The 16169-nt window shown below is 40.9% G+C and overlaps 1 protein-coding gene across 1 annotated transcript in view; it reads left to right on the top strand.

Annotated features, from left to right (window-relative positions):
• LOC120540553 (B-cell receptor CD22-like) overlaps positions 1-12329 on the top strand; it is a 31597-nt gene extending 19268 nt beyond the window's left edge. The window contains exons 4-8 of the mRNA XM_039771392.1: positions 1324-1557; positions 3152-3409; positions 6073-6226; positions 9057-9105; positions 12267-12329. Coding sequence (XP_039627326.1) covers positions 1324-1557; positions 3152-3409; positions 6073-6226; positions 9057-9105; positions 12267-12329 — 758 coding nt within the window. The remainder of the gene's footprint in view (positions 1-1323; positions 1558-3151; positions 3410-6072; positions 6227-9056; positions 9106-12266) is intronic.
• Positions 12330-16169: the final 3840 nt, after the last annotated feature.

Genomic DNA, 16169 nt, shown 5'->3' with positions numbered 1-16169 from the left:
CTTTGGTGCCACATGATTGGATATCATATTGAGGTGGGCATTGCTGTATATTATCATGAAATCCATAAGACCTCACTAGGAACATTTACCAGGACTCTTGACACAACTACACACACACACACCGAGATTCTAGCCAGACAAAGCCTCAAGTGGTGCCGACTGCCAGTCACTTCGCCATATTCAGTATCATCAGCGCTAACAAATCTGCGGGTGTCGCCACAACACATATAAAAGCACAACCCTTTTGTTTATCTGCCACTTAATAACCAAACTGTGTCTTACTGTAACCGCAGTTGTTCTAATTATTGAGGAGCGCCCTCAACAGCCTTGATAAACCTTGTGAATAGGAAAGTAGCAATCTAACCCACACTGTGTGCCATTTTATTATTTTAATCACTCTAAATAAAAGACAAAGGATAAGAAATATAAAGGTAACGTGGTACTTATTAACATAATACAATACCAAACAGGAGAAGATATAGATAGTAGAAAATAAAATGGATGGTAAAGTTTGGATATAAACAGTCTTAGAAAAGATGACTGAAAACCTCAACTGTCAGTGGTGGATGTTGTCCTGGGCGGGCGGCTTATGATTTAGCAGTTGCTGTTATTTGAAGATCACGCTCTCCAGTGTCCAGGTGAAACGGTCACACGTGTCTCGATCTCTGATGTCACTTTCTCTGTTCCTGCCTTTCTTTTCAAATTCACACGTGGAGTTCTGGGACCCGTGACATTGCACGTATTTGATTGGCTATCTTGTCCTGATTGAGAATGACTCTGATCACAATGTTTGATCTTTTAAGTTCTTCCTTTCTCAAGCTATACGTTAATTTTGTAATTTCTAGTCCTGAACAATCCATCTGGTCCCAGATTACAAAATTATTTAAAACAGATTCTGCAGTTCAGAGGTGTATACTTACCTCCTTTTCTCTCCACCATTAAACTGTAAACTAATTTACATAGATGGTTGTAACTGAAGTTATAATTTACTAGTACTGTATGGGAAGAATTTACAAGAAAGGAGGCTTGTAATGCCAGTAATTAAAGTCCTGTACATTCAGTTCATCCTGGTTATTTTCAGCAAAATAATTTAAACATCTTATATATAATCAGTCTGCAGTTCGATACGGAAAGATTTTCCACTCCAGGACTCTTGTATTTTATTTATTATCTATTTTGTTATTTATTTTATTATCTATTGACGTTGCACACTAAACTGTGCCATTACCAAGAATTAAAGCCTAAATAATTAGAATAAAGTGCATAACATTAGAAATATGACAGCAGAAATTCAACAACTGTTGTTTCTTTAATTTACTAAAGATCTGAAGATTGAAGCAACAGCAGAGAATGTACAAGAAAATGACGCGGTGACCCTGAGTTGTAAAACGACCTGCAGACACCCCAGCAGGGTCTTCTCCTGGTACAGAGACGGACATCAGTTAAAGGAAACCTCAGAGACGCTTGAAATTCAAAGAGTTTCCTATCAGGACCATGCCAAGTACTCGTGTCAGACTGGAGGCATCATGTCCTCACAATTTCTTCTGAATGTGCAGTGTGAGTCGTATTTTTTTTAGCGGTTTTAACAGCGTGAAGTATGGAGAGCGAGAGCTGCAGTCAAATATCATGAGAATCGCTGACTCTGATGAGAGGAAATCATTTAAAGAAATAAAACACGGGCATACTTAGAAGAGTTTTCCTTCATAATTCAAAAGGTGTGTTAGGCTGGGATGAAGCTTGAGTTTATCTCAATATGTTTCCAAATAAAGTGAAAGTGTTTTACCAATGCTATGAATCGAATGTAAGGGGAATGGAGAAGAACTTCTAGCCCCTCCAAACTGTTCCACAATGCTTACATTTCTTTAATGGTTATGAAATGTATTTATTTAGCAGCATGTAGCCTGAAAGTAATTGAAAACAAATATGCAAAGCCAACTAGTTTTTAAAGCAAAGAAAAGGCCAAAACCAAGAAAATATTTTTTTTTAGCAAATTGTATATTTCCTCCTGAAACTCCAAAGCTTCACTTAATTACATTAAAGTATGTTGAACTCTAAAAAGTCCACTGACACAATTCTCAAAGTGAAACCTTGTGAGGTAAGTGTTCCAAGCAGCATTACTAAAAACATTTAAACATAAGATGGCTATCGCTTTACTTTATTTATGCTAACAGAGACTTACTCAAAAAGGAAAAGAGGAGTGTAGAGGTGGTGGCACTGCACAAGGATGGTGGTGTTTGAATGACAGACAGAGTTCAGGTGACGTCAGTGTTCAGAAGAAGTACCTGCTCGGCTAAGACTGGAAATCATTCATTTAGCTAAGGCTGAGGGTTTTGCAGTCCTGACACTCATGCCGCATGGTGGTAGTCGACACCAATACACTTGGCGTAGTCGGCAGGATTTGTACTCTGGAGGGCTGAAGTTAGGAGGCGGTTGAACAGCACAGGACGGTGGGACCTGAGTGAGAGGGAGAGAACTTAGCTGATTGCTCACAGTGTTCAGAGGACAGGAGTCCTCTATTAACTCAGGCTGATAAAGAAACTGCTTCTTATGGCCTTTGCAATCCAAACATTGTGGCCACCAGCAGTTCATGGCAATACCCAGACCCTCAGAATGATGCTGCGATCACAATAGTTTTCTTCAAAGAGAAACCAAAAGAAATATGAACACATTTTCTTTTCGTTGGTCTAAATCAAGACAAACACAAAGAAAGTGAAATGGGAAATTTTCAGTGGCCCAGAAACCAGACAGGAGCTGAAGAAGATCTTCAATGTGGTGGCCTCAGGTGACAGGTCTAATGGCAGCACATTTTCAGGATTGGGGGTCTTTCTGCCCATGGACTCTGCACAGAATGATACAGATAGAGCATTATAAAAGTGTGTAAGTGGCCATCTTATATATCACGGTCGCCATGGTCATGTACAAACCACATAGCATCATAGTGGCCAGACATACAAAATGGAGGCAACTACACAACCACAGTTGATGTTACAGAAATAATAATGATAACAATTCTAAATGACTTTGATCACAACACATATTACACAAATACCAATTAGCCCATAAATTAGCAAGCTCCTAACAAATGCTACATGAGATAATACTGCGTAGAAACACAGAATAAGTTCATCACTTACCTCTTACTTTATTTTAGATCCCCCCAGGTATGCAGTCATCACTGGACAGAGCAACTCCAGTCTGGAAGAAGGAGGATCAGTAACTTTATACTGCAAAGCCTTAGCAAACCCAACCAGCAACTACACCTGGGTCAAGGAGAACAGGAGCCAAGTGGGATCAGGGGAGCAACTGCACATCTGCAGTGTAAACAGGGGCCATGCAGGGTCTTATCACTGTGAAGCCACAAACAGATATGGTACAGCAAAGTCTGCAGTCGTCATCCTGGCATTTCAAGGTGAACATCCTCAGTGTATTGTGGGTTAGACAGCTGGAAGTATAAATAACAAAAAATCTCTTTGTTTTACATTTAGAGGAAAACATAGACAGAAAGAGGGATGTGCAGGACAGCTGGACACAGCTCTGTCCATGGAGGTCCTCATTGAAAGAACCCAGAAAGTTCAAAGAGGCCGATGTCTGCCTTTACTGAAGTCTCCTATTAAACTGAATTCTAGCAGCTTGTGCTTTGCGCTCTCCACAGAAGCTTTGAGCGACTGGTGCTGGCACATTAAATAGAATTTTTGAAAACACTCCTGATTACCAGCAGTGTACACCGCTGCTCCACAGAGAATGCCATATCAATATATCTAACCTAGCTAGCTAACCTGGCACATCTGGATAACACAGACTGCTGTGTCACAGGACTTTTTACCACAACTACCGGCAAAGCTGCCACCAAACTCCTCAATTTAGGATTAAGCAGCGCCCCCTAACAGTGGAAATGCGGTCTTCCTAACCATCATATCTCAGCATGCATGGAGTGTCAGCATCACTTCCTCCATACTGACCTTCTACATGGGCACTCCACCGAGTAGTATGTTGAGGCCCCGAATGAGCTAAGAAATTGAAATATGAATTATTTTCAAGGTATGCATTGGCAGAGAGTTAGGACCGCTGTCTGATTCCATCAAAAGTGTTGTAACATGCAGTGTCATTATATTATGATGATAACATTTTGCATGTATCTCATATTTTACACAAACTGTGAATATACAGTATATTCAGAAAGTCTTCAGAGCCCTTTATGTTGTGCTCACTTTATTGTGCTGTAGATTTAATTTTTAAATTGGTACATCTGACATTTTTGCCCACCAATCTACATCTGTCTACAAAAAGGTTTGCCATTTAATTAAACACCAAAACCAGAAAGCTCTCATTCATTGAAGCATTCAGACCCTTAAATCCATATTTTGTAGAAGCCCCTTTGGTAGCGTTGCAGCTTTGAGTGTTCTTGGGTAAGTCCCCACAAGCTTTGCACACTTGGATTTGATCAGTTTACCCTCTTCAGTCTCCACTCTATTGGATGTCAAGCGTCTGTAAACTGCCATCTTCAGTTCTCTTCACACACGTTCTGTAAGGTTTAGGCCTGAGCTTTGGCTGGACCAGAAAGCCTGAGGACCTGAAGCCATTCCAACATTGTCACCCCAGTCTTTGATGGCATGCACTCTGGAGTAGATTTTCTTCAAGAACCTCCCTTTGTTAGGATGCATTCATTCTTCTTTTAATTCTGACCAGTCTAACTGTCACCACAGCATGATGTAGCCACCACCTTTTTGCTTCACGGTAGGGATGGTATTAGGCAGCTGATGAGCAATGCCGGGTCTTCCCAGGACATACTGCCTGGAGTTATGCCCAAAGAGATCAATGTCGGACTCCAATCAGAGCATCTTTTTTCCTCATGTTCTCAAAAAGTCAGAGAAAATGTCATATGCTTTTTACTCAAGGTTGACTTCTGTCAAGTTAATACTATAAATGTCTGATTGATGGAGTGTTGTGGAGATGGTCGTACGACTGACAGATTCCACCATCTCAGCAGAAGACTTCTGAAGCTCTTTTTGAGTGACCAGTGGGTTCTGGATTCCTTTGGTATTGTGTCTCTCCGGAAAATCCTTTGGTACCGTTGGTTTGACTTTGTCTCTAATGAGCAGATGTTCATGGAGTCCCAAATGAAGCACATTACCTGCATTGTGAGGGAGCGTCAATTACAACTTTATGGCCAGGTGGCGCGTTTCCTGAAGGGTGACCCAGCTCGTAAGATCCTCATTGTTGGGGACCCAAGTGGCTGGTCCAGGCCAGGGGTTCACCCACGTAACACCTGACTGTGGCAGATAGATGGGTCATTTCCGGAGGGTGGGACCGTGTGACCGTCTGGCGGGTTGCCAAATGGGATCCTGAGTTGTTTCATCATGTAGTGGGTGCAGCAACACAGCGTACCAGTGCATGCTCCCCAACTTGACTTGACTTGAACGGGTTTCTTGGTCATCGTCCTAACCAAGGCCCTTCTAGCCTGGTTATTCAGTTTGGCTGGATGGCCAATTCTGGGAAGTTTTCCATTTCACAATTCTTAAGGCCACGGTGCTTATGGGAACTAAAACCTTTAGAAATGGTTTGATCCCCTTGCCTTGATCTTTGCCTCACCACAATTGGAGTCTACAGAGAGTTCCTTGGACTTCACAACTTGGTTTTTGTCCTGACATGCAGTGTGAATTGTGGGACCTTCTATAGACAGGGGCATGTGTGCCTTTCTAAATGATGTCCAGTCAATTTAGTTTGCCACCGGTGGACTCCACTCAAGTTCTTGACACATCCCAAGGAGGTTTAAACCAAACTGGGTGCTGCTGCGCACACAGTAAAGGGTCTGAATACTTCTGGGAAGGAGAGATTTCAGTTTTTGACTTATGCACAAATGTACAAACCTTTCTGAAATCATATTCTCACCTTGTCTTTATTGGTTATTGGGTGTAGATTGATGAGCAAAAATGTCAAATTGATCCATTTCAGATAAAATCTACAATACAATAAAGTTTGGAGAGAACGAATACTTTCTGAATCCACTGCATATCAAGTAGAAGCTCTTTTCTGAAGCTATGGTGTCATCTGGTATCCCTTTCTGTTTTCCAGGAAACTTGAACATGAGCTATCAAGTATGTAGCAGGTATAAGCACTGTACTGAAGCCGTGATGTCAGAAAAGATGGCAATGACTTACGCCTTTTATGCCTTGCTGAGCATTAATATCCTAGCTGGAATGGCTTTGGGAGTTTTTATATTGCTGAGGTACGATGTCTTCTTCTCACAATCCATCCATCCATTTTCCAACCCACTGAATCTGAACACAGGGTCACGGGGGTCTGCTGGAGCCAATCCCAGCCAACACAGGGCACAAAATCCAATCCTGGGAAGGGTGCCAACCCACCGCAGTCTTCTCACAATGATTGTATTATTTAAAGTCTTTCAGGTTGGCCTTCAATGCACTTTACATATAATGGCCACAATTTTGTCAGAAAGTCACCTTGAATGGAGGCGTCCTTGTATTTCTGAGCCACTAGAGGGGATGTGCGTGGATGGAGGTTGGAAATTCCTGAAATGTTATGGTGGAGAGTGGCGTGTCTTTAGAGTAAAGCAAGTTCTCTAGTTCTGCTGTATCATCTGTCCTATTAGAGAAGCCCTCAAATAAGCCACTGCTGGTATGTTAGGCTAAACAGAATTTATTTGAAGTATTCTCTTCTCATTTAAATCACTTTTTTGTTATTTTCTTAAGTAGATTGTGCTATTTTTAAGTATGTCATTTATTCTTAACTAGCCATTTCCCTGCGGCTCTGCCCACATAGTAGTGAAACAGGACAAACTTTAAAGATCAATAAACATACAGGTATCGCTAGCTAAGCGGAGGCAAAGTACACTGAAAAATACAGAAGTTGAGCGACTGGAACGCAGGCTGGCGTGTGAGTGCGGAGGGCCCTGCCCGGCTCCCCACACCTGACGTCACACTTCTTCCTCCCCTCGGCTGGCATCCTCTGTCTCGGATTAGTGTGAATATATTACTCCTGTAAGCGAACTAAGATTCTTAGCCTGATGAGAGAAGTCGAAAAATCAACCGGAATGTTCAAGAAAATGATAGAAAAAAAAAAAAAAGTTGTCCCTCTTTGTCCTCCAACACCTCACCACACTAGCGTTAGATCAGTCAGAAAATGGCTGCATTTGGCACACTTGCTTTTGAAGTTTTCTTAACGCACTCTTCAAAGTTTACAAGAAAGATTTTTCTGTGATATTCAAGCACTTTTTTTCAAATTCGCAGACAAGATAAAGAGGTCTGTGGTACAAATTAGAACGTTAGAACACTCGAGACGAGAACAGGCCATTCAGCCCCACAAAGCTCGCCAGTCCTCTCCACTTGTTTCCTCCAAGAAAACATCAAGTCGTGTTTTGAAAGTCGCTAAAATCTTACTGTCCACCTCACTACTTGGTCGCTTATTCCAAGTGTCTATCGTTCTTTGTATAAAGAAAAACTTGCTAATGTTAGTGCAAAATTTCCACTTAACAAGTTTCCAACTTTGTCTCCGTGTTCTTGATGATCTCATTTTAAAGTCACTGTCTTGATCCGCTGTACTAATTCCCTTCATAATTTTAAACACTTCAGTCATTTCACCTCTTAATCTTCTTTTCCTTAAACTGTAAAGGCTCAGCTCTTTTAATCTTATCTCATAACTCATCCCCTGTAGCCCTGGAATCAGCCTAGTTGCTTCTCGGGACTTTTTCTAGTGCTGCTATGTCCTTGTGGAGACCAAAAGACACAGGACTGTAGATGAGGCCTCACCAGTGTGTTATAAAGGTTGAGCAGAACCTCCTGTGAGTCTTGTACTCCCCACATCAAGGCGCTATATAACCTGACATTCTGTTAGCCTTCTTAATGGCTTCTGAACACTGTCGGGAAGTCGATAGCTTAGAGTCCACTATGACTCCTAAATCCTTCTCATAAGGTGGACTCTCAATTTTCTGACCGCCCATTGTGTATTCAGATCTCACATTTTTACTTCCTGTGTGTAATTCTTTACATTTACTGACATTAAATTTCATCGTCCACAAATCTGCCCAAGCCTGTATGCTGTCCAAGTTCTTCTGTGATGATATGATGGATTCCAAATTATCTGCTAATCCACCTATCTTGGTATCATCTGCAGACTTCACCAGCTTGTTCCTTATATTCCAATCTAAATCATTTATATATATTAAAAATAGCAGCAGCCCCTGCACTGCCCCCTGCTGGTCACCACTCTTAACATCGGCCAATTATGATGAGGTTCCTCACACCATCACCCTCTGCTTCCTGTGTCTGAGCCAATTCTACACTCCACACCCTGAACTGCCACTTCTTTTAGTTTGATGCCCACCCTGTCATGTGGCACCTTATCAGATGCTTTCTGAAAGTCCACATCAATAATCTCATCTTCTCCACCACTTCGGTCGTATCCTTTTGTTGCCTCCTCATAGAATCCCAGCCTGTTAGTAAAACATGACCTCCTCCTTCTGAACCCACGCTGACTGTCCTGTCCTTGTCATGTGTTGCTCAATCTTATCCTTAATAATTCCTTCCATTAATTTTCCTGTGATGCTCATTAAGCTTACTGGCCTATAGTTGCTCTGATCTGCCCTGTCACCCTTTTTATATAACAGGATGATATTTGCCATTTTCTAGTCCTTCAGAATCTCCCCAGTCCACAGTGACTTCCAAAAAGTATAAGTCAAGGGTTTCTATCTGAACTCCTGAACTTGCTGGTCTCCTTAAGAACTCGAGGGTCAATATGATCGGCTCCTGGCGATTTGTTTGATTAAACAGATACACCTTCTCTTACTTAGCAGATTATTAAAGTGAACCCTTAATTCCAATATTTCAGCTGTTTAGATATTTACATATTTGTGTATAAATGGAGAATGAGAAGGTGAACTGAATGGCCAAAGATTACTTAGTTAGCCTGTCATTGGCAGGAGCTGAACTGACACCATTGTGGTGTAATTCTTGAACCCTGGGGCGACCATTATTCTTGTATCATAAAGCTGCCTTGATGTTCTTATTAAATTCTTCACTGAATTTCTTTTTGTTTGTCAGGAAGAAGACGACCAAGAAGTCAAATCAGCAAAATCAAGGAAGCAAAGAGGTATGTATGGCTTACGTGTTTTGCCTTTGATTTTCATTCACAAACCACAGAGAGAACATAAAAACTGCACACCAAGCAATTCCCGATTCTACAAACGAGTTTGCCAGCCTGTGATGGACGGGATGAGCGTTGGCTCCTACCAATGCTGCTTGGACAGGCTCCACCACCCCCTGTGGCCTGAATGTGAACATATAAACAGGTCTGAATATGGACAGCTAAATGGATGGATGGCTCAGAAATGAAGGCCCTTATTATTTCATGGCTTGTCATTTATCAGTAGACACCTGACACAGTAACATGTCTGCAAAGAAACCAGAAGGCCAGCAGCAGATCTCTCGTTGTAGTTTATTCCTCTTTTTCCCTGCCTCGATTTGTATTAGACACAATCATTTCTTTGGAATGGGAAGCCAGGACAGCCTGGCATGACACACAGCCCTCCAAAGACACCACATTGAGGTAAAAATCCAGCAAATGAATATTAAAGAAGCTTTTTACAAACACAGCACGCTTATGTAGACCGAAATCCCTCCTTGTAACCCACCATAACAGAGAGTGATAAACAGTTAAGGCACACAAAGGCACAGTTCACTTTACCAGATAACGTGACAGGGGCACAAAAACAAACGCCCAAGTGAGCCGCCTGCTGGAAAACTGAAAACTTTGTCCTACCATAACGTGAATGTCCGACGTGCATCTCTAGTGGAAGGAGCTCGCTTGGTGTGATGGGGACCCAAAGCCTGAAAACAGTTGGAGCAATTTAATAAACGTCCAGGAAAGAACTGTAATCCTCCTGAGTGATGGGATCTTTTTGAGGTTGATAGCTACTGTATTACAATTCCAAAAAGTAAATGGGGAAAAAAGATTTTTTGTGAAAAAAATGAAAAGAATAAAAGACAATCTTCATCTGTCCAACTAGCATTCTTTTTAAACTCAGTGCCCTAAGAGTGCTTTACAAAATGTCAAAGAAAAAACAAATAAGATTAGGTTAGAATATTGAAGAATAAGTAACAAAGTATAAAAAACATATAAATGTATAAACAGTAATCTTATAAAACATTGATATGGTATATGAATAGTAGAAGGGTCTTCTTCATCTTCTTTCGGCTGCTCCCGTCAGTGGTCGCCACAGCGGACCATCTTCTTCCATATCTTCCTGTCCTCGTTACCCCCTCACCTGCATGTCCTCTCTCACTACATCCATAAACCTTCTCTTAGGCTTTCCTCTTCTCCTCCTACCTGTCAGCTCTGTCCTTAGCATCCTTCTCCCAGTATACCCAGCATCTCTCCTCTGCACATCTCACCTCACTAGCTTTGTCTCCCAACCGTCCCACCTGAGCCGACCCTCTAATGTCCTCATTTCTAATCCTGACCATCCTCGTCACACCCAATGCAAATCTTAGCATCTTTAACTCTGCCACCTCCAGCATTGTCTGCTTCTTTCTGGTCAGTGCCACCGTCTCCAACCCATATATAATATATAATTCTATATATACTGTATATTACACATATATATATATATATATATATATATATATATATATATATATATATATATATATATATATATATATATATATATATATATAGTAGAAGGGTACCATCCATATATACAACATCATGTTGTAATCCTCTACTGATGAGTCCCATGTTACTGTCAGATGACCAGGAGGATCGAAAAAAACAACACACAAAAACTATGGAAGAAAAAAAAAACAACCAGCAAGGGATTAAGGGACATAAGACCACCCTGCCCACAATGGGCATTCTACCTAACATATATATTCTTGCCTTCATTCAAGCATCACAGGAGGCATCACAGGACTTTGATCAAGTGATGTTGATGCAAAACACCACCACAGAAGGACTGGAAAAGACAGCAGAGAAAAGTAGAGATTAATAAAGAGAGAAATACAAATACACAGCGGTAAAGGAGCAGCAGTATTCTCTGTGCTACCTAGAATACACATATTATATTATATTATATTATATTATATTATATTATATTATATTATATTATATTATATTATATTATACAGAGAGATTCACTCATCCGTTAGGATGAAGCAATCTGAACCAAAAAAAAATCTGCTCTCTACCTTGACGTATGTGTAATCAACTGATTGCATTCCATGTGATGCTGGAAGTGGTTTCCATTTTCTGCCAGACACATTTCGACACGGCGCTCCATGTTCCTGAACTTATCGGCAAATGTTTCGGGGGGCAGGGGTAATAGCAGCAATTTCACGTTGGATGTTTTGTTTCAACTCTTCCACAGTGCGAGGCTTGTTCCGATAGACTTTTACTTTGAGCAGACCCCAACGGAAGAAGTCTGGTGGTGTCAGATCTGGCAACCAGGGTGGCCAAAGCCCATTTAAAATTCATCCTGTTGCCAAAGAATTTCTGCCATGCCTTGTCAATGTGTGACACGTTGCTCCATTGTGCTGGAAGTAAACTTCCGTTAACTCACGATCATCCAGTTGATTCTGACTTTGCTTTAATGAATTGGTGACCACCATGAAGACACGCTGCTCAATACTGTACACCACCATCCTGATGAGAAGTTGAGTGACTGAGTGAGGGGGTACAAGCGGTAGGCACCCAGAAGTTGCAAACGAAGGTTAAACGTTGTGACGCTTGTCTGGTGCCTACCTCATTGCTCCAACACAGGCGTTCAAAGCTCCATATACTGAGGAGCATGTTGCACGTTGTTTCGTTCAGATTTCGTCATTCTTAGTTAGAGTTATTACAGAATATTCAGGGCCTCTTTTCAGTAAATCTCCTTGTATATTATATTATATTATATTATATTATATTATATTATTATATTTTCCATGTATCCTTTTAAAGAACCAGATTAATACAATTCAGGGGTCTTGGGAGATGGTTGAGATAGATGAAGAGCTGTGTACCTCCTCGGTAAATCAAGTTTACTGCTGGCTGAAATGGTGGAAAAATAACAAAAGAAATGGCAACTGTTTGTGTTGTCAAGCACAAAAACATTCAAAAAGGTCACAAAATACTGATGGAGACTGGAAATAAGTCATGATGGTCAGCTTGGCACAATGTGGGTTTTCACTTCAGAACTGCATTAATTGTGGTAAGTTTAGGAATGTGCATAAATCTGTAGGCCTTTGCATTGATTTGTCTCTTTCTTGTTGCAGATTGGAGATTTGGCCAATTATGAAGATCGTGTTTATGTAAATCTGGGTCAAAAAGACTTTTAAACAGAGTAAAATGCCATTGTACCAAATAAATGAACAAAGTGTTAAGTGTTAAGAATAAATGTGATGTTATGAAAATTGAAATAAAGTGAAAGTATAGAATAATATGACAATCTCAGACCTGATTAATTCAATTCCAGGTTGTAAGGAGGAGCCAGGGTCTCACACACACACACACACACACACACACGGTGACAAGCAGTCAAGCTCTAGGGAACAATGAAGTGAAACAGTGCATCTTTGGGATAGGCATGGCACATTGATTAGTGTCAATTCAACATTTTCACACTTTTCCCAGGAGTCAACAGGGTTAAATTTTACACCCAAAGTGCACATTATAGTTTATTAAAGGCTGTGAACAATAATATTCTCAAAATCTACGTACTTACTTTAGTGTTCCAGGTACTTGGAGCAGAACTTTCTGAATCTGCCTGTAGGGAGAAAGTGTGAACTGCAAACATTGGGCCAGCGGAAGGTCTTGGAACCAAATCATTAGAACTGTGACCTGTGGTGGCTCTGAGGCTAAGGATCTGTGTTGATATCCCGAAGGTTGTCGGTTCAAATCCCCGTCACTGTCAAAAGAGATCCCACTCTGCTGGGCTCTTGAGCAAGGCCCTTAACCTGTAATTGCTTCAGGGACGCTGTACATTGGCTGACCCTGCTCTCTGACCCTAAAGAGTATGCGAAAACTAACAAATTCCTAATACAAGGCGAAATAAAGAACAAAAAAAAAAAGGTTAAACTGCCTAATGTGAGAATAATACTAGTAGGAGGTAACTGCAGCACTCTGCTGTGTGTAAATAGTAATTCAGAGTAGTCAACCTAATTGCTAATGATGAGTGAAACGATTCTCACAAATTGAATTTGAAGCAAAAGTCAGAATTTGTACAATTAGGATAGGCATAAAGGTGTTCAGTTCTGGTCTGGAAGAGTTTTCCTGCATTCATTCTACACACGGATACCTATGATGCAGTACTTAAATAAAGATCTCTAGTGAAAAAACAAAAAGAAGTTTAGTTGAGCTGTGAGATTGGGTGTTCTGGTGATAGGATGCCAGCTTTGGCAATCATGTTGACACTGCGGACATTGGCATTCGCCTCTGATTTAGTATCACGGTCACCTCTGCAGCCTCACGTGCCTGTGTGTGTATGGATCTCACACGCTACATAACCTAAAAGCGTATATGTTAACGTCACTTCAACTCCATTCTCTGCAAAGAAACTTCACAAATGTTTGTGTTGAACACTTGATCTATACAAATAAAAGGCAAAGCCCTCACTGACTCCCTCACTCACTCACTGACTGACTCATCACTAATTCTCCAGCTTCCCGTGTAGGTAGAATGCTGAAATTTGGCAGGTTCATTCCTTACAGGTTACTTACAAAAGTTAAGTTTCATTTCGAAATTCTAAGTGTAACGGTCATAACTAAATCCTACTTACGTACATATATAAGTCCATAGCCTGCAGCTCGGTCACCATGTGAGGCGGCGTTGGGTCCCCCATCCCAACGCCTCCCACGTTGTTGGCTGCCTGCCTATATAAGGCCGTCCGTCGCTCCAGTCTCTACATTCCCTTCCTTGCTTCGCCACGGGATTCACGTCTCCTGCTAATAACAACAGCCTTTTAATTTAATCCACGTCTTCTCCGCTGTTTTATTGTTCATTTATTATGATTATAGATATTGTGTAGGTATTTTAGACTTACTTTATATTGTTCAGGTACCAATTTCCTTTATCGTTCCAACCGTACCCCCATTAACATGTCTATCTAGGTGATCACCATCGATCAAAGAACTGTCACTTACTGAGTGGTTTCCATGCCCAGAGATGGCACCTACCTTTTCCATTCTCTGTGTTACATATTGCACGGCCATATCAGGCTCACTCTTGATATCCATTGTGTCTTATGTATTGAATGACTGGACAGGTTCAAGGTGTGGACTGATGACGGTACAGGAGATAATTAGACTACACAGGAGCACTAGAAGAGTGAAATGCTTAAGCCCTTCACCTATGGATCTGCATGTGAGTTGATGGCTGCCGCTGAATTGTTCGGTTGTCGCTTTCAAGTGTACTGAAATGGCCAAATATTTTACACCTTTCGACAAAACGCCAGTGCCTCTAAAACATCTTAGATTAACAGGTGACGATTTCAGTAGTGAACGCTTTGATGATTTTGAATGTTTAAACTCTCAAAAGCTGGATGTGAAGTTATCGATATACTTACAACACTTGACAGATGCTGAATGTCACTTCAACACAAGTCCTACAAATACTGTCGTCATTGAAACAAACCATGAAACTCAAGCCGATTATGACAGCACCAATCCAAGCTGCGAGCAAACAGTAAAAAGGAGGCGTGTCAGACGTCGTGATACATTTTCTGATGCAGCTAGATGGAAACAACTTCGTGACTCTGCCGCCAAAGCTGCTAAATACTCGCAGGCAAATCCACCAACTTCATAGACACGCTGCCGCTAAATATTCGCAGGAAAATCCAAAGTTAATACCGGGAATGCCTGTTAAACATCTTAGATTCACGAGTAGCGATTTAGGTAGTGAACACTTTGATGAATGAAACCTGTTATCTTTACAACGGTTGACAAACACGGAATGTAACTTGAACACAACACGTCCTCCAAATACGAACCTGATTGAAAGAAATTATGAGAATCAAATCCTTGATGACAGCAACACTCATAACAGTCACAAAACAACTACATTAACAATCATGTTACGTTATTTTTAAAATGTTTCCTTTTCTTTTTCATAACTTCTTTAACACATTGGTATTTTGCTAGTTAATAAAAAATAATTCATAGTCATTTCATACTACGCCATCTCCGTCTGTGCGGTTTACCATTTGAGTATCATTTATCTGTTGAGATTTCTGTGTTTTTCAAGACTTATCTTCAATTGTTCAAACGTTTGTGTTGATTCATCTTTGCTGTACAGTACAGCCTGTTTTTTAATGTCTAAACACGGGTTTTGTTTGAAGTACCAATACAATGAATGCAGTATATGTTTAATTGTATCCACCATTTCCATTTTTATACCTGTGAGTGGTTGTGTAGGTAGGGGCACCCAGTGCACTGCTATAATGCTGTTAAGACGGCCCTGTTTAGAGTGCGAGTCGTATTTGGAGTTTTTTAAGAGTGAAAGTTCAATCAGTGCTGCAGACAAAAGTTTTCACAATCTCTGACTCTGAAGATACTGAACCAGTGAAAGAAAAGACAAAAAGTATGAAAAATGAAACCCACGAAAATCAAGGGGCTTTTTCCTTCATAATTGAAAGTGTGTGTCAGCCAAGATACGTGATAACATTTGGTTTTCCTAATTTGTAATTTGTTTTTAGCCTAAGGTAATGATTTTACCAAAAATAAAATAATAAGACAAGTGAAGAATTCAAGATATGAACATATGACAGACCGACAGTACAGAGATATCAAACTGGGGTCTGGCTGCTGTAGGAAGAACATTATTTACCATGGCACTGTGCCATCCTGTGTTGTAAGTGTCTGAAATCGAACGTGATCGAAACACACTTCCTACAGGATAAAGAAGTGACAGCTCTCCTCCTCATTTACTTTTTACCATGTCCATATTTATTTAAGACACCAACAGAAATGCAGTCGCCACAAGATCTCCTACCACTGGTGCAGAAGAAGGAAAGAAAACCTTCAGCAAAACCTTGGAAAACCGTCCCAGTAACTACATGTAGATCAAAGAGAACCACTGGACAGAGAGTCTGTAGGGAGCCATGCTGGGTGTTGTCACCGTGAAGCCCCAAACCACCACAGGACTGCGAGGTCTACTGCTGTCAACCTGAAGGTTAACGGTGA

This window comes from Polypterus senegalus, chromosome 12 (assembly GCF_016835505.1).
Source record: "Polypterus senegalus isolate Bchr_013 chromosome 12, ASM1683550v1, whole genome shotgun sequence".
NCBI lineage: Eukaryota > Metazoa > Chordata > Cladistia > Polypteriformes > Polypteridae > Polypterus > Polypterus senegalus.
Note: the sequence above shows the minus strand (reverse complement) of the source record. Positions and strands in the feature narration are given on the sequence as shown.